The 27753-nt window shown below is 38.8% G+C and overlaps 2 protein-coding genes across 3 annotated transcripts in view; both read left to right on the plus strand.

Moving 5' to 3' along the window:
- LOC144640205 (uncharacterized) overlaps positions 1 to 27753 on the plus strand; it is a 274821-nt gene that overhangs the window by 202048 nt on the left and 45020 nt on the right. Inside the window, exons 2-3 of the mRNA XM_078499411.1 lie at positions 25033 to 25113; positions 25969 to 26340. Of these exons, the coding sequence (XP_078355537.1) occupies positions 25059 to 25113; positions 25969 to 26340 (427 nt within the window). The 5' untranslated portion in view covers positions 25033 to 25058. The remainder of the gene's footprint in view (positions 1 to 25032; positions 25114 to 25968; positions 26341 to 27753) is intronic.
- On the plus strand, positions 15428 to 17951 carry LOC144640199 (uncharacterized). Of its 2 annotated transcripts, none has more exons than XR_013568306.1 (3): positions 15428 to 16394; positions 16535 to 17116; positions 17323 to 17951. XR_013568306.1 is itself a non-coding variant. In XM_078499405.1 (3 exons), the coding sequence occupies exons 1-3, from the start codon at positions 15428 to 15430 to the stop codon at positions 17382 to 17384; spliced, it is 1422 nt and encodes a 473-aa protein (XP_078355531.1). In that variant the 3' UTR covers positions 17385 to 17951. The 2 variants fall into 2 exon arrangements, 1 of the variants encoding a protein (XP_078355531.1); XM_078499405.1 differs by having other exon boundaries at positions 16535 to 16927.

Here is a 27753-nt window from a genome sequence, read left to right on the forward strand (position 1 = left end):
GCGCGTTGCATTCTGGTCAGTTTAAGGATTGCACCCAGGCCCCTGTTGCGCCGTATAAATCCCTTTCTTTCTTTCTTTCTTTCTTTCTTTCTTTCTTTCTTTCTTTCTTTCTTTCTTGCTTACTTGCTTGCTTGCTTGCTTAATTGCTTTCTTAATTGCTTGCTTGCTTGCTTGATGGGCCGCAGTTAGGCAATTTTCTAAAAATCGCAAAATTCACTCTAGAGAGCAAGCAACTTTTCTAAATTTTGGTGGCAACTTTTTTATATTTGAGCAACTTAAGAGCAACTTTTGGGTATATTGTGAAGCAACTTTTCCTGAATTTATTAGCACAATCTATTCCTGCCTAGCCGCTGTTCGCAAGCGCGAAACGGAGGAATTATGTTTCACCCCCCCCCCCCCCCCAAAAAAAAAAAAAAAAAAAAAAACCGGCAGTGGAGAAAAAGCTAGAAAAGTAGAAACCGTAGCTCACTAACTGCTGTCAGTGAAATGGCACATCAGTAAGATCTGACGAAGGTGTAATCGAAGGATAGTTAATCGAGGGTAAAGGAATAAGAAATTTAATCGCCACCGTGGAATAACCGCTAATCGCGGGTTGTTTCAATTGGCTGGGCAGCTGATTTTAAAATAATTATGTTCACGTTGTAGTTAGAACAAAAATGTTGAACTCTTTATGAACTTTAAACGCAGTAAGTTAACTAATCTTGACTAGATAGATCAACTTTTTTTATCTTTTTTGCCCAAAAAAGTTTTCGCTGTGGCGCCTTTAATATATCCTTGTTTTTCGTTTTGCAAACAGAACGTCAGGAACCAGACATTAACGTCAACTTCAAGACATTACTTGACAAATGGAATTCGTAATGATGTAAAACAAAACAAACAGTAATTTTCCCTAAAAATTAGAATGAAGAGCAGCTGTAAGGCATTGCAACTGGACTTCTCTGTGTGGAATATTTCGTATTTCCTCCCAGTTAAGTGGTTACGTTCCAACATTACAAGACAAGGAAAAGTTGCCATCTTCAGGTAATTTCAACTACAGTTCTCTTTTTTTGAATAAGAGTTTACTTTCAATTTATATAGGAAAACTAGACCGACAAAACCGTTTAAAACAAATGCAAGGCTGGTCAAACAGCTAGCCCTGATGAAGCTAGATTGGAGTCAGTTGTCTTATCGAAATAATCAGATGGAATAAAGGGGTTGCGAATAAGGTATCAGCCTTACATAATTTCTTTTGAAGTTTCATTTTTAATCCTAATCTTTGCAAGGATTCCGGCAACAATTTCAGTGATGCTGTTTGTTCAATTAGCCCTTCGTTGCATAGCAGAAGCGTAAACTTTATCCAAACATTCAATAGATAACGCATTTTCAACATTTTTAATTTATCTACCACGCACAATACCGTCGCAACCGAATTTTTTCCACACTCAATCAAGAGAAACTTTGAAAACGAGCAAATAAAAATTCAAAAGGAGAAAGAACTGAGGTTTGCCAGTTCAACACATTCGCCCCTTTTAAGTCGAAATGGCTGATCATGACATACCTCAATACACAAAGGAAGAACCACTCCTTTCGCCCTTTAAAGCATTCAAATTTTGTTTTTGCGAGATTGAAGGTGGCAAGTTATGAGTCTGTAAAAATGCTTCACTGTTAGACAAGCGGTGAGCTAAATATACAATGAATATGGGCATTTTGTCGATTCATAACAGCGTTTAGCATTAATTTAGTACCTGTTAAAATTCAACATGGTTTTCTCAAAACAACCTGTAATATAACGGAACAAAATGTGAAAATGGTACTTTTGGAAAATAAAATTAAACAAAAGGAAGACTTTCGAGTAAAGGGCTAATAAAAGGGAACACAAGAAACAGATGTTGAAATTTTAAAACCTGCAGCGAGCTACTCAATACTTTAAATTTGAGTAATAAGATCGCGAATAAGGTCATTCTGACAAATTAAGCATTTTCACCTCTAATATGCACCTTCCGGTATTTGAGAAATATAAATTCAAACAATGCTTTTTGCTTGCGAAGCCTGCAGTAAAACAAGAAACACTGACCTTCGCCAAAGAGTAGAAAGAAGAAAATCGTCTCGAATTAGATGGCTGATTTTTCCGTAGTTAACAGTTATCTCAAAGGCGCACGTTAAAATTTTTATTCCGAAAAGGACACCAACGAAAGTCCTCGGTAATTTTTAAAAACCATTCCTTAGATATGAGAAAACAAAAAAAATAATCACTAGTTTGCCAGGCTCATGACTGCCACACAATAAAATGAGCTAAAATGAAACTCAAGAAATTAACACCGATAGAAACAACAACACCGGTACCTGCTCTTTCACAAAATCTAACTATAATTTTCTAAGGTTCATTCCAACAGCATAATCTTAACTCGAGAAACTGTTTGTAGCACAGACTACATCTTTTTTTGTCCGAACATATTTTCTAAGTATTCAGCCTCATCGCTGATTGTCTTGCTCGCACTCTCCCATAGCCGTACAGCTGGTACAGGCAAAGGGAAAGTGTTTTTTTTCTTGTTTTCTTTTAACGATTTGCAACCAGGCTACTTACAGCAGCTATTAACGGCTGATAGTTCTGAATTTATAATCATTGCATACAGAAAAGACTCGACAATTAAGGAAGTCGTTCTAAGCCGGGAAGGAAATAGACGCAAGGCGGAGTATAATTTGCGGTTCGAAGACATGTGTTGTTTATAGTGGCAGCCAGAATTTATGCTAGTTGCATGTTCCCTAACATTATTGGTCTAACAAAATGTGGGTTTAAAAAACATAAGTGTTTATTGACGAAGAGACTGCGACAACAGATGTCTAACACTTAATGGCTGCTAATTTACCCCACAAAACAATGATCGCACCGGCGGAGGGTGGCCGAAAAAACAAAAACAAAAAAAAAAAAAAACAATAAAGAACCAATAAGTTTTCTCAAGAATTCGGACTTTTTTCAATTTTATTTTTGGCTCCAAATGAAATATTGAATTATCGAATTATTGTAAAAGAAAAACAATGCATTTTGTCTAAAGACTGCAGTCGCGAAAAAATGTCGCGATTAACTCGAGTAGGTCGCTTATTTATTTAAACAGATGTTAAACAAATTCTCCAAATTCACAACATTTGTCGTAAAAGATGACAAAAAAGTGCGGAAATTACGTGTTGTGAAAATCGCAAAATTAAGTTGTCAGCTTTTTCCTCAGATCCTACGCACGAGCAAATCAACGGTTGAGAAAGAAAGAGGAAGTTCCTGAGGTTTACGTTTCACCGCCTTGCTATCAATTTGTCGCCGCTTTGCTTTCTTGCACCACATGAAATATACTGTTCGTAGCTTGGAATTAGAAGTTAAAAGGCTATAATCTAATTATAATGCAATCTTAAACAATAGCGTGGGTGCTTTTCCCGTGAAGTAGTTTTTCGTAAATTTTCAACGTCATTACAGTCAACTCTCGCCTTGCAGACACCCCGCTATTGCAGACGCTCGCTATTACGGACAAAATCCAGATCCCCGGCGAATAAGGTTTGACTGGAAATGACTCCCGTTAATACGGACTCTCGCTATTACGGACACTAAACGACGCCCCGAGCGTGTCCGCTTTAACGAGAGTTGACTGTATATTGCAATGGCTGAAATTTAATCCATCTCTAATGGACAATTTTACAAAACGTCCGGTACAAAAGCAATCATTTTTTAAACTCTCCAAACATTTTCAAAATCCTACAAGACATGCAGATCAAGGTTTTTTTTAAAAGACATCGTGCGAGGTGCTTATAATTCTTTCTCTCCGTGGCCCGATTCTTGTACGTATGCCATGTATAACGTCACAAACAAAACAAACATGCCAACAAAACATTAAATCAGACATGAACGTCCAAGGCATTGACTGACAAGTTAATTTAAATGTAAAATGGAACGCATACGGTAAACTTCCTTGAACTCAGTAAACTTACACTATTGCATAATGACCGGCAGCCCAACAAGATCTCAAAAACACTAAATTACCGCAGTACGATCACGACGATGTTTTTTAATTCTTGTAAATCAAACGAATTTAGCCAATCTAAAGTATGATACGTCGATTCAAACGAAGAGCCTACTCTAGCTTTTTTTTATTCGAAGTGATTGATCATCCTCCGAAGATACTCCGAATGCACTCCGAAGATATTCCGAAGATTTTTCGACATTTGTCCGAACTCCGAATATACTCTGAGTGATGGTTGTCCGACGATTGCAGAAAGAAAATCCGAAGATCCCCGAAGAACACTCGAACCTGAGGGTGAAAGAAGAACACCCGAGGGATGCCGAAGAAGGCCGGACAATTGAGAAGATTAGGGAAGGCTTTCAAGGATTCGTCTGAACATTTTGTTCGTGGGAATATTATTCCCTTTAGCTTGACTAAAAAGGAAGGGTTGGAGGATTCGGGAATGGTGACGTGCCATGAATTCCAAGTTTCGGATGCATAACATTTTTTGTTATGTCGCTCCGTTGTTAAGTTTTTATTCACAATTAAAGAAAAGCAGTCATCACTAGTCTTTGGGTGCACTTTGGCAGTAAGACTTAGCCGGACTTACTTAGCTGCCTCGCCCTGCTCCTAACAGGCGTAAGTCAACCAAGCGTGGTATTTATCTGAGCCGCGAGAAACTGGCACGAGACTCGGAAAGGTAAGAGGAACAGTGCTCGCTGTTTGGAGCAGTCAGGGAGGTGAACATTGCAAGCATTAGCCCGTCGATCACTCGTGATCACTTAACAAACAAAATCTTCACAATGCCTTAGTTCTATTTTTTTTCGGGTCATCATCGGCAGTCCTCAGTAGTCCTCAGTAGTCTTTGATTCTTCCTTGGGAATCTTCGGTTGATTTGGGTAAATAAAGAATAAAGCTAATTTGGTTGAATTCTTCTCTAACATTTTCGCTCAGTATTTTGGAAAACTTGCTACACATACGCTGAATTAATTTTGGAAGCTTCTGTAAACAATTTCAGGCGGAAAAAGTCGACCATTAAGTACCTTTTTAAACCGCGCTGTGTTCTCTTCGCGAAGTGAAAGTTCTTCTCGGAGCGTCGGAGTTTGTTTTGAAATTTGTCAATTAAACAGCCGAATTCTGCCAGACGTCTTTCTCTCTCACATCCTTTACTGTTGTCCTTTTTATATAAGGCCTTCGCCGCCCTTTGTTATCAAAAATGTTCTTTAGAGATGCAAGTTTATAGCGACAAAAAAAGTCTCGAGAACGGATTTCGGGAGCCCAAGAACTCAAAAGCTTCCGCTCCCTGTGTTGTCATCTTGCTGTCAACGCTCCAAGCGATAGCTAATCATATTTTTGCGTTTTGAGAGCAACGCATATTTCAAACGCTCTGGCTTTGCCGGTAGTCCCAATTTTTTTTCGCTTCTCGCCTCATTCTCGTCCCCATGGCCCTTTCGTTTCTCTTAGTCGGCTGGGCCTTGGCACGAGAAAACGAAGGGCTCTGGGGACACAGGATTTCCAGTCTTAGATTCTAGGACTTCCGGTCTTCATGTATGCAGTCATGACGTTTCAAAAGAATGTATGAGAGAGTAGTTACGTTTTCGACTTCCGTTAAGGAATTCTTTGTTCCAAAACAGCCAATCAAAAAAAATGCGAATTTATAATTCAAGAATCCTATGTCCCCAGAGCCCTTCGTTTTCTCGCGCCAAGCCGGCTAAGAGAAACGAAAGGGCTATGGGGACGAGAATGTTCTCGCCCCGCCCCGCCTCGTCCCCATTTTTTGCGCGGTCATTCATTTTTTGGCTTCAAGCTCGACGGACTCTGCGAAAAAATAGGGACTGCTCGTAGTCTAATCGCACGTGGTAAGGAATTCCAAAGGGTAATAGCGCTATATCGTGCGTTGTCCAGAGGCCGATTTATAACCTGGGATATTGAAACTGTCCTACTTTCTCGTGTTACGGTCACGGACAACAGAACGTGTTACAAAGCGATCACACAAATAATTGGGCGCTAGTCCCTTGACACATTTAAACGCAAGAATACCTACCGTATACGTCAGATAATTAACTACTCGTGTTATATGGTCGAACGGCATGCTTTGCGAGCGTTTGTTTATACTTTGCTTCTGTCGCTAAATGAAAGCGTTTGAAAATCTAAAATATTTGGGGCATTTGGCGGTCTAAAAAAATAATATTTACTGGAAGTAACAAGTAGAAAATGTTTGCTTATGGGGCCAACTAGGTAAGCACTACTGTTTTTGAAATTGTGACCTCGCGTCGTAGGGTTGCAACTTGCAAAAGATGCTCGATGCCCAGTCCACTCGCCTGATGAAGTTTAGCGATGCCGTCATGACGTACGTCATAACTTGAAAAGGAGTAAGGGCTCGCGCTTCCCTCTTGCCTTTCGATATTTCCGTCACTTCGCTCGTACTCCGATAAACATGTTCAGCTGGAAATAAAAACTTAAAACAATAAATGTTATACTCTTATGAGATTTAAACTAAACACAGTAAGGTGCATTAAACTCAATATACCCTATTCAGACCGGGGGGGGGGGGGCTTTTGAGGCCCGCGCTGATTTTGAACTCTTAAAACTTTTTTAACTTTCAACCAAACGCTGTAAACGTTCTGAGTTTTCCTAAATTTATCTGGCAATAATTTGGCAGGGTTGGATGATGTGTCAGGAACTTGACTTCACCATGGCAACGGCATTTTGACAGGCATGTTTTCCCAAATTTGTAATTTTGCGTGTTTCTATTAATAAAAATTAACTTTAATGGAATTTTTTTTCATTTTTAGGTTTTAAAGCACATTTTTAGTGATTTTAAGTACTTCGCAGTAATTTTGGGTGGTTTTCTGGCATTTTGGAAAAAATTTGAAATTCAAGATGGTGGATCCAAGATGGGGACTGTGTTGACATCATGATGTAGTTGTCACGTGATATTACGTCACCATCCCACGTGACGTATACAAGAAGAAAGATGTCCGGACATACAATACATCCTATAAGTTTCGTTGTGATTGCTTAAATATTCTGGAAGTTACATGGGGGGGGGGGGGGGGGGGGGGGCTTCCCAAAAAAGTCCAAAAATGCCCGGTCTGAATAGGGTTAATCTTTTTGTTTGGGTTGTTGTAAGGGGCGGGCATTTTATTATGTTTAATATAAATTGTTTCGCTTGAAACTATAATTTGGAAAGGTAAAATACTGTTATTTATCATAGATTTACGTTGTAAATAATTGTTTTGGTGAGGGCATTTGCTTTGGTTAAGGCATTTAATTAAGGCATTTAATTAATGCTTAGATGATGTTTAAACAAAAAATACCAAAATTACAGTCAGGAGTTGACATTAATACTCTTTATAAATTCTGACGCTGACTTATTTGAGCGTAAACAACGATTACCACAAGAGGCTTTTCCTAGAAGCGTGGCATTCGCAGAGGGACCAGAATGCGGGAAATGAACACATAGACATCCCTGATGTATATAAGTCACTTACATAATGTTCTTAGTCTCGCGCAGCGTTCGCGTGTATTTGTATTAGTCACTCGCGCGCGCGTACAATGTGAAACCATTAAAAAGCCGTTTTATGCCATGATAACAACCGAAGAAGACCGAAGATTCTCGGTCGAAACGTCTTGAGCACATTATGAGCGTTGTTTACGCTCAAATAAGTCAGCGTCAGAATTTATAAAGAGTATTAGATGATGTTTATTTTGATGTTTATGTAATAATTTAATGTTTGTATAATAATAAAATCTAGAATTTATCTGGGTTTAATATTTATGCGCTGCTTTTATCTTTTGTTTTTTAGTTTTGGTTGTAATAAGGATCCAATGCATAATCATGGCGAAAAACCATAATCATAGCAGAAGGAGGGAGTTTTAGTACCAGCGCTTAGTCGAAATATATAGTACCAGGAGCCATAATTAGGAGCCATAATCCCCGAGATTATGGCTCCTGATAATACTGGAAACAGTTATGATTTTTTAAGAGCATTATATTGAATGAATTTCACGCAGTATGTTATGAACGACAAAAAGAAATAATCCAGTCCAAAAGTAATCATTTCAAATTCTCTCATGTAATATTTCGAGAATCGACTTGATAGCTAGGTCAGCGTTTTTTTTTTGCAAGGAAAGCATTCAGTAAGACACTACCTCTCTGAAACCTCTATTTTCATTCGCCCGCTGTAATTACTACCCCTATTGTTATTCAGGGCTAGGGGCATTGTTGTCACCTGTTATCTATTGTTTTAAGAACCAATGAATTAACTCGTTCCGAGAGGTAGTGAACGAAAGCATCTGCTGAGGCTAGGTGACTTTCTTTATTGGAACCTGACATGAATGTCCACAGCAAGGCAGTAGCTGACAAGATGAATTCATAATTATGTTAAACAAAACAAAAACAGTTAACATCCACAAAAAGTTAGATTGAACAGCAGCCGCCAGAGGTTGCACTCTATCGGTGTGGTATATTTCGTTTTTCGACCCAACACTACACTGAAGAAAAACGTTGCCACCTTTCAGGTAATTTAAACTATAGTTTCTTTAAATTTTCATTTAAAATAAAATTTTAATTTCAATTTTTATACGAAAACAGACAAACCTAGTTAAATAATACAAGACTGGTTAAACAGCTAGCACCTAATGAACACTGGTGTTTGTGCTTTCGAAATAATGGGCTTGGATTAAATGGATGGCAGAAACATTCCATGAGCTTCATTGCTGATCCAGATCTAAATAAGGACATCGATCCGGAGACAATTAGCTGTTGTTTTTGTGACTGGCCCTTGAGCTCCTAAAAACTATATATAACGGCTCAAACTTTCCCCAAACATGAAGTATTTTGCGCTTTTTGAACCTTTCATTATGTTTCGCGCCTCTCAGTGCTCGCGCACAGCACCGGTGCAGCAACTTTTATCCAAGTTTAAAAACTCTGACTTTAAGTGGAAATAAACATTCAATAGAGAATAGATGTTTCGTCAGCTCCACGCAGATGTTTTTAAGTCGAAACGAAATTGCTGATCATGACTTACCACAATATAACACAAAGGAAGAACCAGTCCTCAGGCTCTCGTTTTTACCGAAGTACTGAAATTTTGTTTTTGTGAGATTGAAGGTGAGAAATTACGAGTCAGAAACAAATGCTTAAAACCGGTAGACAAGCGCGCGGTGAATTTTGCAATAAATGTCGGCATTCTTTCGATTCTTAAAAGCGTTTAGCATTATCTTAGTAACTGTTAAAGTTCAAATTGTTCTTCTCAATGAAGTCTATTATATAATTGTGAAGTTGGTATTTTTGGAAAATAAAAGTTTTTAGGAGCGAAATTTATTTCCCTTTCGTGTATAAAAGTGGACAAAAAAGGAAAGACTATAAACAGATCTAGGAGATTAAAATTAAAACCTGCGAGCTAGTCAACACTTTAACTTTGAATAATTATATCATGAATAAAGTCACTCTGACAAATTAAACATTTCCACCTTTAATACATATTTTCTTATATTCGCGAAATAAACATAATTGTTTTATTCAAACAATATCTTTAGCCTGGTATAATGTTACAAAAACATTGCCCCTATCACTGTTTTAAACTGAAACCGAATACAACTCTGCAATAACCAACTTCGTCAATGTATGATTTGTCAATCCCTTATGGAAATGTGCCAGCGCATCCTACAGAAATGTTAATGGTCTCAGAGAATTAGAAAAGCAAAAACACAAAGGATTGTCCCGCGCGTTCCCTAGCTTATATGAAGAGTCAGCGGCATGGCAAAAGTTTCGGACTCTTCAGATCTTCATCACTGTGATACCACTGAAAATACCTACACACGTATTAAATAAGTCAGTGTTTAGTATAATAGCAGTTTTGAGGGGGTATTGGGGTTTGCGGTGTTGCCATATTTCTTATGCGGTGTTACGGTGAATAAAACCCCATCTCGCGGTGTTGCGGTGATCTCAAACCCTATGGTGTGCGATGTTTGGGTTTTTAAACCGACTGTGTTTGGTGAAACGAAATTATTCGCGGTGTTACGGAACTAAATTCGTAGCACATACACATATTTATATTATTATTGTTATCCTCTTAATGGAGCGCGGAGTATATTAAAAAAGCGCGTCCGCTACGGGGACTTTATTTTTGCCGTAATACTACAAAATGTTTAGACGACGTTTTTCTACGGACGAAAAATATTCAAACACTCTTTTTGTCCGAAAGTTTTATCATCCGAACATTTATTCAGCCTCATCGCTAATAAAGCGCTTGCTTTGCACGCACTCTAAGGTAACCGTACAGCTGCCACTGGCAAAGAGAAAGTCTTTTCCTCTGTCGCTGTCATTTTTACTCGTTTTCTCACGATTTATAAACCAGGGTACTCACAGCAGCCTTTAACTGCTGATAGTACTAAAATTATTATCTTTATATTCAGGGAAGACTGGACAATAAGAGAAGTTGTTCTAGGGGAGGAAATAGGCGCAAGCCGGAAAAAATAATTGCAGAAGTTCGAAGACATTTCTTGTTAATAGTGACAGCTAGAATTTGTTCTAGTTGCTCCTAAACATTATTGGTCTAGCAAAATGTGGGTTTAATAAACAGCAGCGTTTATTGACAAAGTGACTAGGACTGCAGATGTCTTTAAAATATAGAAATATATTTCCACAAAAATAAGGACTTTTTCTATTTTCATTTCGGCACAAAATGTAAAAACCAAACAAATTCTCAAACCAGTTGTTCCCAATAATTGTAAAAGGAAAACAATGCATTTTATATAATGATTACAGGTCATTACATGAAATTTTCGCGCCTTTTAATTTTCAAAACAGCGAAAAATGTAGCGAATAATTCGAGGTCGCTTATCTATTTGAACAAATTTGAAAAAATATCTATCCAAATTCACAACACATATGTCGAAAAGTGACAAAAGCGCGAAATTATGTGTCGAGAAATAGCGTTTTTCAAAAATCGCAAAATTAGTTGTCAGCGTTTTACCTCAGACTCCTACGCACAAGCAAATCAACGGATCATAGTAAAAAAGACAGAGGAAGCTCTCGAGGATCACGTTTCGCCGCTTTTCTGGCAATTTTCCGCTGTTTCGCGTTCTTAGCGCCACATGAAATATACTTTCCGTATTCTGATTAACAATTGTCCAGTTTAAAATTAGAATTAAGTAAAAGAGTATAATTCATGCCATCTGCTATGGACAATTATACAAAACGTCCAGTAAAAAAGCAATCATTTTTTAAACTCTCCAAACATTTTCAGATTCCTACAAGACATGCAGATCAAGGTTTTTTTAAGACATCGCCCGAGGTCCTTATAATTCTTTTTCGTTGTGGCCCAATTCTTGTACGTATGCCATGTATAACGTCACAAAAAAAAACAAACATGCCAACAAAACATCATAAATCAGACATGAACGTCCAAGGCATTGACTGACAAATTAATTTATATGTAAAATGGAACGCATACGGTAAACTTCCTTGAACTCAGTAAACTTACACTATTGCATAATGACCGGCAGCCGAACAAGATCTCAAAAACACTAAATTACCGGCAGTACGATCACGACGTTTTTTTAATTCTTGTAAATCAAACAAATTTAGCCAATCTAAAGTATGATACGTCGATTCAAACGAAGAGCCTACTATAGCTTTTTTTTATTCGAAGTGATTGATCATCCTCCGAAGATACTCCGAATGCCCTCCGGAGATATTCTGAAGATTTTTCGGAAATTGTCCAAACTCCGAATATACTCTGAGTGATGGTTGTCCGACGATTGCAGAAAGAAAACCCGAAGATCCCCGAAGAACACTCGAACCTGAAGGTGAAAGAAGAACACCCGAGGGATGCCAAAGAAGGCCGGACACTTGAGAAGATTAGGGAAGGCTTTCAAGGATTTGTCTGAACATTTTGTTCGTGGGAACATTATTTCCTTTAGCTTGACTAAAAAGGAAGGGTTGGAGGATTCGGGAATGGTGACGTGCCATGAATTCCAAGTTTCGGATGCATAACATTTTTTTTTTATGTCGCTCCGTTTTTAAGTTTTTATTCACAATTAAAGAAAAGCAGTCATCACTAGTCTTTGGGTGCACTTTGGCAGTAAGAGATCCGATTGTCTTAGGTGAACTTTAGCCGGACTTAGCTGTCTCGCCCTGCTCCTAACAGGCGTAAGTCAACCAAGCGTGATATTTATCTGAGCCGCGAGAAACTGACACGAGTCTCGGACAGGTAAGAGGAACAGTGCTCACTGTTTAGAGCAGTCAGGGAGGTGAACATTGCAAGCATTAGCCCGTCGATCACTCGTGATCACTTAACAAACAAAATCTTCACAATGCCTTAGTTCTATTTTTTTCGGGTCATCATCGGCAGTCCTCAGTAGTTCTCAGTTGTCTTTGATTCTTCCTTAGGAATCTTCAATTGATTTGGGCAAATAAAGAATAAAGTTAATTTGGTTGAATTCTTCTCTAACATTTTCGCTCAGTATTTTGGCAAACTTGCTGCACATACACTGAATTAGTTTTGAAAGCTTCTGTAAACAATTTCAGGCGGAAAAAGTCGACCATTAAGTATCTTTTTAAACCGCGCTGTGTTCTCTTCGCGAAGTGAAAGTTCTTCTCGGAGCGTCGGAGTTTGTTTTGAAACTTGTCAATTAAACAGCCGAATTCTGCCAGACGTCTTTCTCTCTCACATCCTTTACTGCTGTACTTTTTATATAAAAAGCCCTTTGTTTTCAAAAATGTTCTTCAGAGATGCAATTTTATAGCGATAAAAAAAGGCCTCGAGAACGGATTTCGGGAGCCCAAGAACTCAAAAGCTTCCGCTCCCATCGCTTCGCAATTTGACACGCAAGTGTTGACAACGTGTTGACATCTTGCTGTCAACGCTCCAAGCGATAGCTAATCATAGTTTTGCGTTTTGAGAGCAACGCATATTTCAAACGCTGTGGCTATCATTCTCGTCCCCTTAGCCCTTTCGTGTCTCTTAGCCGTTTGGGCCTTGGCACGAGAAAACGAAGCTCTCTGGGGACACAGGATTTCCAGTCCTAGATTCTAGGACTTCCGGTCTTCATGTATGCAGTCATGACGCTTCAAAAGAATGTATGAGAGAGTAGTTACGTTTTCGACTTTCGTTAAGGAATTCTTTGTTCCAAAACAGCCAATCAAAAAAATTGCGAATTAATTTAAGAATACTATGTCCCCAGAGCCCTTCGTTTTCTCGTGCCAAACCGGCTAAGAGAAACGAAAGGGCTATGGGGACGAGAATGTTCTCGCCTCGCCCCGCATCGTCCCCTTTTTCGAGCGGTCATTCATTTTCTGGACTGCTCGTAGTCTAACCGCACGTGGTAAGGAATTCCAAAGGGTAATAGCGCTATTAGTCCGGTCAGTTAGGTTGAAAATTTACGGAAATCGTGACAAAGGGCGTAAAAGCGCCAAACTTGGCACAAATGTAGTTAAGGATATTACAAATCATTTAAGAAGGGGTGCCACAAAAATTTCCCCCAGGGGGGGAGGGGAGGGGAGTTTTGTAAACAAGACCATTTCGGCATGTTATGACCATAAGGAACAAAAGATTTCGCTTTGTAAAATTTCAGGATGGCTTAAACCGTTCGTATAAGTAAAGTTAAAGCAAAAATGAAACAAAATCGATATCTTTGCCCAGCATTGAAAACTTAATGCCCGATATAGTAAAAAACGTCAGGTTTTTACTCATCATTAAGCCTTTTTCGATAGGATTTTCCCCAACTTTTCACTTATTTTGATGTTTCAACGAAAAATATTCAGTAAACCAATCGTATGAAATTCACATCCATTTGTAAGTTAGTAACAAATAAAAATCTCTACATTTCATCACTTTTGTGATTCAATAAATAATAAATGCTAATTAATAGTCAGCGGTTTTTCCATACAACATGCGCTTTACTTCCCGCCTTCAAAGCGTAGTCAGGGGACAGGGAAGGTCACTGCAGCCGTCAGGGAGGTTCGCTATGTAAACTGTAAGTATAACCAGAAATTAAATTCAAATTAAACACTGTTTTCAAGTTAAAATGCTTTCGCTAGAATCTAATGTGACTTGTAAAAGAATTTAAGCTATACCAACTCGGTTTAAGTGTGAGTTGCCACAGGGTTGACGAAATTATGAACAGTTTAGCTACATCCGTTTGCGATCATTTCAAGTCTGTTGGAGTAGTTTGTCCTCTCTCTCTACACAGAGGCTTGTTCACCGTTGGGGCCATTGACAATATAGACCATAACCCTTCATCAACAACAGCGCAAGGGTCATTTCATGGGACTGGAATAATTCTGTTCCAGTTCCCGAAGCACGATTCAGAAGTTAGCCAACAAGTAGTGCAGGGAGTGAGTCTTTGCGCCAGCAGGACCACTTCAAGAGATATCACACTTCCTGACGAGTATTCATCAGTTCCTCCCGTCTCTGTAAAACATCAGAAGTTAACGTGCCTCCTACTGATCGGGCTAGTGTGGAAACCCCACGCAGCAATCAGCTGTCCACTGCCATTGCACAGGAAACTTGTTTGTTGAAGCACATTGAACAACATCTCCATGAAGAGCTCACCAAAGGTATTTATCTGTCATGGGCTGCATATCACGCATCTGTTACAGTTGTGTCCAATCCTTTGCCTTGCTTGGGTAGCTTGTTGCCATCGTTTGACGAAAAAGCCGCCACAGTTGCGATGATGAAACATGGTATGTTTGTGATGAAGAAGGCAACAGAGCCTCTAAACCCTGGTCAAATACCTGTCACTGTTTGTGACCAGCCTCTGTTCGCCATCGCAAAATTTGTACAGTGGAACTGGCCTTCTACACACGGAGAAAATTTACACGTTGTGATACTAGGTGGCCTCCACATTGAGATGGCTCTTTGGTCCTTGTGCGGAGATCTTTTGGCTGCATCTGGTTGGACTACAGCACTAGCTGAGGCAGGAATAGCATCCACCGGTACATCGGATTCCTTTCTCAGGGTAGCGCACTTGACAAAAACCAGGCGTGCACACCAGATAACAGCAGTGGCTTTGCAAAACTCGACGGTCAACACGACGACGAGGAGTTCCAAAAGTGGCACGATGGAATGATTAAGAACAGTCCAACATACAAGTTCTGGTTCCTGATCATGCAAATGGAACTCACGGTACTGGCATTCGTGAAAGCACATCGTGAGAACAACCTCTCTCTGTATGTAGAAGCCTTGGAATCCCTTGCTCCCTGGTTCTTTGCGCTAGATCACACCAATTACGCAAGGTGGCTACCCATTCACATAAGAGACATGAAGTGCTTGCCAGGTGCCGTTCAAGACGACCTCAAGAATTTATGCTGGGTTATTTCTAAATCTTTCTAATCTTTGAACAAGTTTTCAAGCATCCCAATCGATCAGGCACACGAGCAACATAACGCAAGTGTTTAAGGGTCAGGTGGAGCCGTGGGTCTAACAGAAAGTCCAGTAGCGTTTAGAAGATGGATGGTGGCCGGACCGGAAACCGCTAGATTGTTGGAAGAATTCGAAAGTCAGTTAAAAGGTGATCCAGGTGTTGATGAAAAGAACGAACACCACGAAAAAGGACTTTCTACACAGAAGGCCTTTCAAAGTCATGTAAAGAATCTTGTCAATACAATCTCTGAAATGGGAAACCCTTTCCAGGATGATTGCCCTGAATTGCTTGCCCTTGACACGCGCAATAGTGCAGATGCGTCGGTTGTGGCTACTGTGCACACAGTCCAGGAAATTGGATTACGACAGTACGAGAAGTACGTGAAAGAAGTCATTAAGGAGAGAACTGTGTCTATTCACGATACGATTTCGAAGAATTCCTTGCCACTGTTCAAGTGTCAACAGCCGAAGCAAATCTCAAAAGCGTCCTTGAAGTTGACAGCGGTAGCAAGTGATCGTTATCTATTTAGTCGCCTGTACATTGCCAGCCAACAGCGCGACGGAGATCTTGAAGAGTTCTTCAAGCATGAAAATCAGCCGTATCCGCCTTCATTGTCAGAGTTTGGAAACCTTCGATTCGGGAAAAAGTCTGATTTGATTACATGCGTCAACAGAGAATCACCACCTGCACCGGCATCGTATGACGTGAAAGTTTTTGATGGAGCAGCTATCGTGCATGCGCTACCGGTTTCATCCGTCTCGACGTTTTCACAATATGCAGATTCCACATTCTTGCCTTTCCTGGAAAACCAACTTAAGAGCACCAAAAGAATTGACGTTGTATGGGATGAATATTGCTCAGCAAGTCTTAAAGATGCTACTCGTGAGAAGAGAGGAAAAGGTGTGAGGCGAAAGGTGGCTGGGCATGTTAAATTACCTCAGAATTGGCAGGCGTTTCTTGAAGATTCCTCCAACAAGAAAGAATTGTTCAACTTCTTAACCAAACAAGTTGAAACAGCTTCCTTTCCAGATGACAAGTTTGTCTACATAACTTCAGGTAACTCGCTAACTGAACTATCTTAAAGTGGGCCTTCAATGTATTCACCGTCCAAACACCCCTTTTATGTATGAACTATTTCAAGTTCTGATGAACGGTTTTTCGTACTATGTGTATCATTGTCTATTTGTTCATTCTAGGTGAAAATGTCATCTCCAGTTGTCCCAGACAACAAATGCAGAGCTGCAATCATGAAGAAGCAGACACGCGGATTCTTGTACACGTTAAGGATGCTTTGGCTAAAGGAGGGAGAAGTGTCTTAGTTCGCACTGTAGACACGGACGTTGTCGTAATTCTTATTGCACAGGTCCATATGTTGTCTTCAACGTGGCCTGGATCAACCTTTTGGGTCACCTTTGGGATGGGAAAGACTTTCCAACTGCTTTCAGTTAACAGCATTTGCGATTATTTGGGTGAAGAGAAATGCCGAGCGCTTCCATTTTTCCACGCGTTTACGGGGTGCGACACAACGTCTGCATTTCTGGGAAAAGGGAAGAAATCTGCTTGGGAGGCCTGGAATTGCGTACCCAGAGGTAACAGAGGCTTTCCTTTATGTGAATGTCAATCCCTTTAATCCACTGAAGATCGACTCCCCTCTGTTTAAAGTCCTGCGACGCTTTGTGGTGGTACTTTATGACAGGACCAGTCTCGCCACTGACGTAAACTCGGCTCGACGAGAACTCAAAAAGAATAAGGCACTGGAAAACATCCCCCCGACAGAGGTAAAAACCCATCTTTTAGCTTACACAACCGTTAGCTCTATCCCCTGTTCAGTCAATGCTGAAAGAATTTAGGAGAAATTATTGCCCTTAACTGACCCTTTCTGGTGTTGATCCATTAGAAATTTCCTTTACTGTGCATTTTTGGTTATCATTACACTTAAGTATTCTAGTCGATTAATGTAAAATGATATCTCTTTGTTTGTTAGGATTCCCTTTTGAACCATTCCAACAGAGCTATTTACCAGGCGAGCATTTGGACGTCTCTTGATGAACAACAAGTTGTCCCTTCCCGACAGACTTTGGTTGGAAAATGGATAACGACAGATGGAGACCCCGCTGGACCATACTTCCAGAAGCCGCTAAAGCTTGTTCTGAATTACTGAAGTGTGGATGCAGGACAGGTTGTTCAAGTGGTCGTTGCAAATGCTTCAAGGCTAACCTTCCGTGCACTGAACTCTGTGGCTGTTCTGGAGGCTGCCAGAACTCAAGTCTTTAGAAACAGAACAATAAATAACTATGTCGTTACTAATTCTGAGGGAAAATTTCGAAAACGATGTGCTTCAGACTCGGTAAAAAACGTGTTTAGTAAAATTTGAGTAAGCACGCAAAGATTCATGGAAATGTCACGTGATCAAGGGAAATGCCTCATTTATTGTAACAAACTCTTCACTGAGTCTGCTTAATGTGTTTTAGCTGTTTCACAAAGTAATTCGTCATAATGGGTGCGTAATAAACACATTGAATACTACAGCCTCGCTTTCATGTTAGCGTTAGCGCATTATGCAAATGTTATGGGCGTCCTCCCCCCCCCGGAAAGCTTAATCACGTGGCACCCCTTCTAGATTCGTTTGGTATGTCAAAAGGAATAACTGTGCCAAGTTTGGTGCTTTTACGCAGTTTGTCACGATTTTTGTGCTAAGTAAAATATATATCGTGCGTTGTCCAGAGGCCGATTTATAACCTGGAATATTGAAACTGTTCTTCTTTCTCGAGTTACGGTCATGCACAACAGAACGTGTTACAAAGCGATCACACAAATAATTGGGCGCTAGTCCCTTGACACATTTAAACCCAAGAATACCTACCGTAAACGTCAGATAATTAACTACTCACGGGGAGCCAGCCTAACTCCTTAAGATCTGGTGTTATATGGTCGAACGGCATGCTTTGCGAGCGTTTGTTTTGACTTTGATTCTGTCGCTAAAGGAAAACGTTTGAAAATCGAAAAGATTTGGGGCAATTTGCGGTCTAAAATAATATTGACTGGAAGAAACAAGTATAAAATGTTTGCGTACGGGGCCATTTACATAAGCACTACTGTTTTTGAAATTGTGACCTCGTGCCGTGGGGTTGCAAGTAAGGCTGTAACAAAGATGCGCGAAATTTCCTAAAAAGGCCCAGTCCACTCGCCTGATGACATTTAGCGATGCCGTCATGACGTACTTCATATAACTTAAAAAGCAGTAAAGATAGAAGTTACTGTTGCTCGCGCTTCTCCCTTGCCTTTCGATTTTTCCGTCACTTCGATCGTACTCTGATAAACATGTTCAGCTTGGAATAAGAACAAAAAACAATAATGCTTTACTCTTATAAGATTTAAACTATACGCAGAAAGGTGCATTAAACTCAATATTTTAAAATAACGAGCGCTAGCCTGCGTTTGGTCGAAAGATCAGATATAATACTGGAAACCGAATTTTTAAGAGCATTATATTGAATGAATTTCACGCCATATGTTATGAACGACAAAAAAAATCCAGTCTAAAAGTAATCATTTTAAACTCTCTCGTGCCATATTTCGAAAATTGATTAGATAGATCAAGGTTGTTTTGCAAGGAAAGCATCGGCTGAGGTGCCTTTTTTATTGGAACTTTTGAAACCAGACATGATCGTCCACTGCAAGGCATTAGCTGACAAGATGAATTCATAATTATGTAAAACAAAACATAAACAGTTAACATCCACAAAAAGTTTAGAATGAACAGCAGCTGCTAGAGGTTGCACTCTCTCGGTGTGGTATATTTCGTTTTTCGACCCAACACTACACTGAAGAAAAAAGTTGCCACCTTTCAGGTAATTTAAACTATAGTTTCTTTAAATTTTCATTTAAAATAAGATTTTAATTTCAATTTTTATACGAAAACAGACAAACCTATTTAAATAATGCAAGACTGGTTAAACAGCTAGCACCTAAAGAACACTGGTGTTTGTGCTTTAGAAATAATGGGCTTGGATTAAATGAATGGCAGAAACCTTCCATGAGCTTCATTGCTGATCCAGATCTAAATAAGGACATCGATCCGGAGACAATTAGCTGTTGTTTTTGTGACTGGCCCTTGAGCTCCTAAAAATTATATATAACGGCTCAAACTTTCCCCAAACATGAAGTATTTTGCGCTTTTTGAACCTTTCATTATGTTTCGCGCCTCTCAGTGCTCGCGCACAGCACCGGTGCAGCAATTTTATCCAAGTTTAAAAACTCTGACTTTAAGTGGAAATAAACATTCAATAGAGAATAGATGTTTCGTCAGCTCCACGCAGATGTTTTTAAGTCGAAACGAAATTGCTGATCATGACTTACCACAATATAACACAAAGGAAGAACCAGTCCTCAGGCTCTCGTTTTTACCGAAGTACTGAAATTTTGTTTTTGTGAGATTGAAGGTGAGAAATTACGAGTCAGAAACAAATGCTTAAAACCGGTAGACAAGCGCGCGGTGAATTTTGCAATAAATGTCGGCATTCTTTCGATTCTTAAAAGCGTTTAGCATTATCTTAGTAACTGTTAAAGTTCAAATTGTTCTTCTCAATGAAGTCTATTATATAATTGTGAAGTTGGTATTTTTGGAAAATAAAAGTTTTTAGGCGCGAAATTTATTTCCCTTTCGTGTATAAAAGTGGACAAAAAAGGAAAGACTATAAACAGATCTAGGAGATTAAAATTAAAACCTGCGAGCTAGTCAATACTTTAACTTTGAATAATTATATCATGAATAAAGTCACTCTGACAAATTAAACATTTCCACCTTTAATACATATTTTCTTATATTCGCGAAATAAACATTCAAACAATATCTTTAGCCTGGTATAATGTTACAAAAACATTGCCCCTATCACTGTTTTAAACTGAAACCGAATACAACTCTGCAATAACCAACTTCGTCAATGTATGATTTGTCAATCCCTTATGGAAATGTGCCAGCGCATCCTACAGAAATGTTAATGTTCTCAGAGAATTAGAAAAGCAAAAACACAAAGGATTCGCGTTCCCTAGCTTATATGAAAAGTCAGCGGCATGGCAAAAGTTTCGGATTCTTCAGATCTTCATCACTGTGATAAAAATACCTACACGCGTATTAAAAAAGTCAGTGTTTAGTATAATAGCAGTTTTGAGGGGGTATTGGGGCTTGCCGTGTTGCCATATTTTTTTATGCGGTGTTACGGTGAATAAAACCCCATCTCGCGGTGTTGCGGTGATCTCAAACCCTTGTGTTTTTAAACCGACTGTGTTTGGTGAAACGAAATTATTAGCGGTGTTACGGAACTAAATTCGTAGCACATACACATATTTATATTATTATTGTTATCCTCTTAATGGAGCGCGGAGTATGTTAAAAAAGCGCGTCCGCTACGGGGACTTTATTTTTACCGTAATACTCCAAAATGTTTAGACGACGTTTTTCTACGGACGAAAAATATTCAAACACTCTTTTTGTCCGACAGTTTTATCATCCGAACATTTCTTCAGCCTCATCGCTAATAAAGCGCCTGCTTTGCACGCACTCTAAGGTAACCGTACAGCTGCCACTGGCAAAGAGAAAGTCTTTTCCTCTGTCGCTGTCATTTTTACTCGTTTTCTCACGATTTATAAACCAGGTTACTCACAGCAGCCTTTAACTGCTGATAGTACTAAAATTATTATCTTTATATTCAGAGAAGACTGGACAATAGGAGAAGTTGTTCTAGTGGAGGAAATAGGCGCAAGCCGGAAAAAATAATTGCAGAAGTTCGAAGACATTTCTTGTTAATAGTGACAGCTAGAATTTATTCTAGTTGCTCCTAAACATAATTGGTCTAGCAAAATGTCGGTTTAATAAACAGCAGTGTTTATTGACAAAGTGACTAGGACTGCAGATGTCTTTAAAATATATATATATATTTCCACAAAATAAGGACTTTTTCTATTTTCTTTTCGGCACAAAATGTAAAAACAAAAAAAATTCTCAAACCAGTTGTTCCCAATAATTGTAAAAGTAAAACAATGCATTTTATATAATGATTACAGGTCATTACATGAAATTTTCGCGCCTTTTAATTTTCAAAACAGCGAAAAATGTAGCGAATAATTCGAGGTCGCTTATCTATTTGAACAAATTTGAAAAATATCTATCCAAATTAACAACACATATGTCGAAAAATGACAAAAAGCGCGAAATTATGTGTCGGGAAATAGCGCTCTTCAAAAATCGCAAAATTAGTTATCAGCTTTTTACCTCAGACTCCTACGCACAAGCAAATCAACGGATCATAGTAAAAAAGACAGAGGAAGCTCTCGAGGATCTCGTTTCACCGCTTTTCTCTCAATTTTCCGCTGTTTCGCGTTCTTAGCGCCACATGAAATATACTCAAAGTTTCGTATTCTGATTAACATGTCCAGTTTAAAATTAGAATTAAGTAAAAGAGTATTTAAACTCTCTAAAAAATTTTAAAATCCTACAAGACATGCAGATCAAAGTTTTTTTTAAGACATCGTCTGAGATGCTTATAATTCTTTTTCTTTGTGACCCAATTCTTGTACGTATGCCATGTATAACGTCAGAAACAAAACAAACATGCCAACAAAACATCATAAATCAGACATGAACGTCCAAGGCATTGACTGACATATTAATTTATATGTAAAATGGAACGCATACTGTTAACTTCCTTGAACTCAGTAAACTTACACTATTGCATAATGACCGGCAGCCGAACAAGATCTCAAAAACACTGAATTACCGCCAGTACGATCACGACGATGTTTTTTAATTCTTGTAATTAAATCAAACGAATTTAGCCAATCTAAAGTATGATACGTCGATTCAAACGAAGAGCCTACTCTAGCTTTTTTTGTTATTCGAAGTGATTGATCATCCTCCGAAGATACTCCGAATGCACTCCGAAGATATTCCGAAGATTTTTCGAAAATTGTCCGATCTCCGAATATACTCTGAGTGATGGTTCTCCGACGATTGCAGAAAGAAAACCCGAAGATCCCCGAAGAACACTCGAACCTGAAGGTGAAAGAAGTACACCCGAGTGCTGCCGAAGATGGTCGGACAATTGTGAAGATTAGGGAAGGCTTTCAAGGATTCGTGTGAACATTTTGTTTTTATTCCCATAAGCTTCACGAAAAAGGGAGAGGTTGGAAGATTCGGGAATGGTGACGTCCCATGACGTTCCGGATTCATAACACTTTTTAAGTCGCTCTGTTGTTAAGTTTTTATTCACAATTAAAGAAAAGCAGTCATCACTAGTCTTTGGGTGCACTTTGGCAGTAAGAGATCAATAACTTAGGTGAACTTTAGCCGGGCTTAGCTGTCTCGCCCTGCTCCTAACAGGCGTAAGTCAACCAAGCGTGATATTTATCTGAGCCGCGAGAAACTGGCACGAGACTCTGAAACACGAAATTAACAAATTTGGGAAAGCATACCTACCAAAACGCCGTTGACATGGTAATGTCAAGTTCCTGACACAACATTCTATGCTACCAAATTAATTCCAGATAAATTTTAGATAAACTCACAAAGTTTGGCAGGGTTTGGCTGAATCGTGAAAAAGTTATAAGCGTTTAAAGTCAGGGCGGGCCTCAAAAGCCCCACCCCCCGGTCTGAAAAGGAGGTATTCCGCCTATTGACGTTTTCGATAAAGAAAACAAATTAAAACAATTGCGATAAAAACCATTTGCGGCACTGACTTAAACTGAGATACCTTAGAAAGAAGCCTTTCGGGCCATTTGTGACCCTGATTACGCCAGCATTACCCGCTGTCTAGTCAATGCCAATAAAAGTCCCTTCTAATTCACATGTTACGCATTTGCTGATAATGAAGCGCTTTTGATCTTCAGTAAGATCATAGGTAAAGGTAAAGGTGAACTTTATTTATGCAGGGTGGCCCATTCAGCACAGTGGCTGGTATCCAGAGGGGCCCTGCTAAATACATTTTCTAAAAAATAGAGGATAATACATGGTTGCGCGGAGATATGAAATTTATCTTCGAGTGTTCAAATAGATATCGGATTTGAACACGACAAGATAAATTTCATATCACCAAGCAACCACGTATTATTCTGTTTATTATATAAACCTACTAATTACGATGTTTTTGACGATTTTTCAAAGATTTCCGACCATTTTCCGAAGATTTCCGAAAATTTTCAAAATGTTTTTCGAAGGTTGTACGAATGATTCCGAAAATTTCCGAAAATTTCCGAAGATTACCGAGGAAGATCCGAAGATGTTTCGACCTAATATCGATTTACTTTGGCTCATTGAGCATTGCAACATGGCAATCTCTGCGAGATGATTGGTCAAAAATGATATCACACATGTGTGGATATCATTTTTATCCACACATGTGTGATACCATTTTTCTCGATTTGCTACCACTCGCTAAAACACTGCAGTTTATATAATAATATAATATATCTAAAATTTAAAAATAGTTATAAAAATATAGTTAAAACTTATGTCTAATACTTGAAATTGTTATATAAAAGAGAGTTTAAAAACTGAAACGGATTACAAGCAAGTAATCAAAAGAGTCGGAAGTAATCAAAAGAGTCGGAAGTAAAAAGAGTCGTAAGGTCCTCGGAAATACTCTGATACGTTTTCGACCACAAAACGTTTTCAATCCTTAATGAAATGTTTGAGAAAAACAGACGACCCCTGGCCAAAAACCACTCCTGAACATTCTAAAACACATAGAAACCAACAAGAAACCGATAAACCAAATGCAAGGCTGATTGTCCGAACAGCCTTGCATTTGTTTATCGTTTTACTCTATATTGCTGATCCTGATCTACGCCAAGATCCGGCTGCACTTCGCTGCTGTTTAATTTGTACAAGTGGGCTTTGTATTATTTTGGTACCGTTAACAAGAAACCCCTCAGACGTTCTTTCACTGGGCAACATATTGGCGCCTTTTCTTAGGTGTAAAGTTCTACTTCTTTAAGTTATTTTATATAACTGGTCTCTTGTAACCCTTCCTCTATTGACTTTATTGCTTATAACCGACTTTCTTTATGCACGTCTAATACGTATGCGCTTGGAAGTGCTTTCGACCTTTTCGGACTTCTTCAAGATTTGGCAGTGGTAGTCGTATGGTCGCTGTAATGTTTTTTAGAATGTTCCAGATTTCCTGTAAGAGATCCGAAGCACTCGAATGCTCTTTGTAAATAATCGCGCGAGACCGAAAGATAGTCTACACTAACAAAAAAAATCTGTAAAATTAAGGTGAGGTAAAACTAACTGCTTTCTGTCAAAATTGGAACCGAAAGCTGAGAAATAGGTAAGATGTTAATCGATAGTTAAGAAATGGCTGAGATCTTAACTGATAACTAATATCCAGCACCCCACCCTACCCTTAAGTTGATTTTTTACCTGGCACATGAATTAATAAAATGTCGTTTCTTTGTAAAGTGAAATGGCAACTTGGATAAGAGAAAGTAAATGAAGAAGCGTTCTCAAGTTGAATACTCGGAAAAACTATTTTCCGAGTTTCCCCAACGGGAGTCGAACCCATGACCTTCCAGAGCGTCCTACCGGTATTCGGGAAGGTCATGGGTTCGACTCCCGTTGGGGGAACTCGGAAAATCTTTTTTCCTGGTATTTAACTTGAGAACGCTTCTTCATTTACCTGTCATTTCTTTCTTTTAGCAAAGTTTGGAAAGAACTTGTTAACGATGTGCAAGTGGATACATTTATCTCTGCTCGTGATTGTCGTGTGGAATCTTAAAGGTAAGATGTTGGATGATAAAATCATTGGAGACGAAAACATTTCTGCGGCATGAAAAGCTTATAATTGTCATGACATGTATAAACATGGAAATATTTTGTTTACAGTAAAAGGTAGATACAGTAGGTAAAAATCGGACAAACGTCGTAAAATTCCGGTTATACCTCTCTGAGCTTAGAATTTCGTCAGGGGTTTTGGCTTGGCTGTTTACAGTTGAGTTTATTTCAAAAAGGGGTTTTCAGTAACGTCATATAAAAACCGTTTCGCTAACATGCAGCGTTTTAAAGTATCTCATGAACGATGTATTGCAAAAGCCACTCTGATGAAAATATTTAATTGATGTGCACTTTGTTTTCAAACTTGTTTATTGTCCATTTTACATTGAACTGCAATGTTCTTTGAGGACGTTACTGGGTTGACATGGACATTTTGAATGGAAGTGAGATTATATCCAGTGGGACTAATAATCGGAATAGAGCGGGTATAACCGACATTGTCGGATTGAACATTTAAAAGTCGGTTTTATAATTTAGATCAGGCTTTCACATGTCTAGCATTAAGAAAAATTGTCTACTTGGCGTAGGTTTGGATTTTTTCGCTGTGATAAGATGTATGTTAAACATTGCGACCTTGGTTCCAAAATATATGTTTTGTCACAAGAAGTAATCTGGAAAAATTAATCTTCTACTTCTTAACAAAACGTTCGTTAGTTTTGTGTCGAATTATATTTGCTTTTTGAAACAGCATGAACAATATCACGTATCTCATAACAGTTTGAAAGTTTTTATGTTACAAGTGTTGCTATTTCATTTTAAATTATAACCACATATCTGACATTATCGCATTCTAAATTACAGTTGTGTATTGCACACGATGCGACTTTGACTTAGATGTCGCCAGAAGGACCATTCACTTCGATTCATTGGGGAAAGATTGGCTGCTCTGTGTATATCCATATTGCAGCTGTGTTATGACAGCCTTACCGGGACATCATATCCGGTTGCACTTTAATACTTTCAATCTATACTTAAATTATGACTGGCTAAAGGTATATGATGGAAACTCTTCAAAAAATACGTTATTGGGGAGTTTTACCGGAACAAAGCAATCATTCACAGTGCAGTCAAGTGGCCGTTTTATGATGATCCAGTTGGAAAGGGATCTCTTCTCATTCTTGCTTAGAATTCGCACTATCTTCAAAGCCTCTTACAATTACAGTACAACAAAAGGTAAGCAGTGTTTATCGTCGTACAGAGGGTTTATGTCAGAGGTTGAAACTGATACATTCCGACACTTATCAACTGAACCGTCAGACGGACGTTTGAACATCTTTGAGAGAAGCTTTAGTTGACGAACCTTATATTTTACACAGCTGCTTTTCTATCCTGTAACAAACGCTTTGCACAAGGATCGGTAAAAGAGACGGAAATTTCTAAGAATAAGTGAGGTAAAGTTGGAGACAATTTGGATAGTATAATGTGATAGGGAGGGAGAATAAATATTTTTTGTTACTTTTACCTTGATTTATTTCCTGTTATCTTCATTGAAGTCATCGGCTTCTTAGTAAAATTCTGCTAGAATACTAATGCAAATGCTGTAATCCGATTGGCTCGGCTACTCTACAGTACAGGGGCGGATCCAGGGGGAGTGTATTGTGTGGCTAGCCATTCTCGATCCAGCAAAAACTAAAATAAATACAATGAAAAGGAAGTAAGTGAAGTAGCACTTAGTAACGTGTAAAATTGTTGATATTGTTAGCTCAGACAAAGTTAAAATATTTGCTAACATCCACTCCTTCCATACAACGTATTCAAAAATGGCGGAAAATACATTATTCTTTTGTCTATATGTTAATTGGCCCTCGTTGCCTCGTTTTAAGCCAAAGATTTTTTTGAAATCCGCAGATGCGATCGAGGCAATGAGGGCCAATTTACATGAAGACAAAAGAAGAATGTATTTTCCGCCATTTTGGAATGCGGTGTATAACAAGCTTGGGGCTAAAATAAAATAATAAACAAAATATTTGTAAACAGCCACCCCCTTCGAAAAATCATGGATCCGCCCCTGTACCATCAGCCATTGGTTTGCAGTGGCTGAAAGTCGTCAAGAGAATGGCGACATTTTCTTGTTTCTCGTAAGTTTTGATAGAATGCCTAGAAATATAATTGGAAAAGACTAAAAGAAGGAAATTTACAGTAAAAACGTCAAAATTTACCGAAGGAACGGATTAGTTTTAAACCACAATTCAGTCCGCGAACGATTTCATAAAGCGCGAAGTTCAATGTTACTTCAAATGTGAAAAATAACTGCATGTGTCATTAGAAATTGTTATCTAGAGGGAAATGAGTTAGAAACATAAGATTATTTTCTCTTGATTCTATTTAAACAATAGAGTGTATCTGTCGAGGAACTATCGGCTGTTAGCATAACCACACTGACCTACTATTGGTAATCGCGCAATCTGATTGGCTACACAGGTGCCTACTATCGATCCGTAGAAAGCTCTCGGAGCGCGCGCGTAGTCTTCGCTGAATTTTATCAATCAAAACCTTCAATAAATCAATTCTAGCGATATTCTGAGTTTAATAGATCGGTCAGTGGGTTATGCTAACACAATTAGACGGCTCGCTCTCGGTTTCTAC

This window comes from Oculina patagonica, unplaced genomic scaffold, assembly GCF_052425735.1.
Source record: "Oculina patagonica isolate OP01 unplaced genomic scaffold, crgOcupat unplaced2, whole genome shotgun sequence".
Taxonomy (NCBI): domain Eukaryota; kingdom Metazoa; phylum Cnidaria; class Anthozoa; order Scleractinia; family Oculinidae; genus Oculina; species Oculina patagonica.

Bases quoted from the DNA above. Each gene is read 5' to 3' on its own strand.
- LOC144640199 (XM_078499405.1), top strand. From the start codon at position 15,428: ATGGTGGCCGGACCGGAAACCGCTAGATTGTTGGAAGAATTCGAAAGT. The intron at 16,395-16,534 runs GTAACTCGCTAA...TGTTCATTCTAG, and splicing joins GTTTGTCTACATAACTTCAG to GTGAAAATGTCATCTCCAGT. The intron at 16,928-17,322 runs GTAACAGAGGCT...TTTGTTTGTTAG, and splicing joins CTGGAATTGCGTACCCAGAG to GATTCCCTTTTGAACCATTC.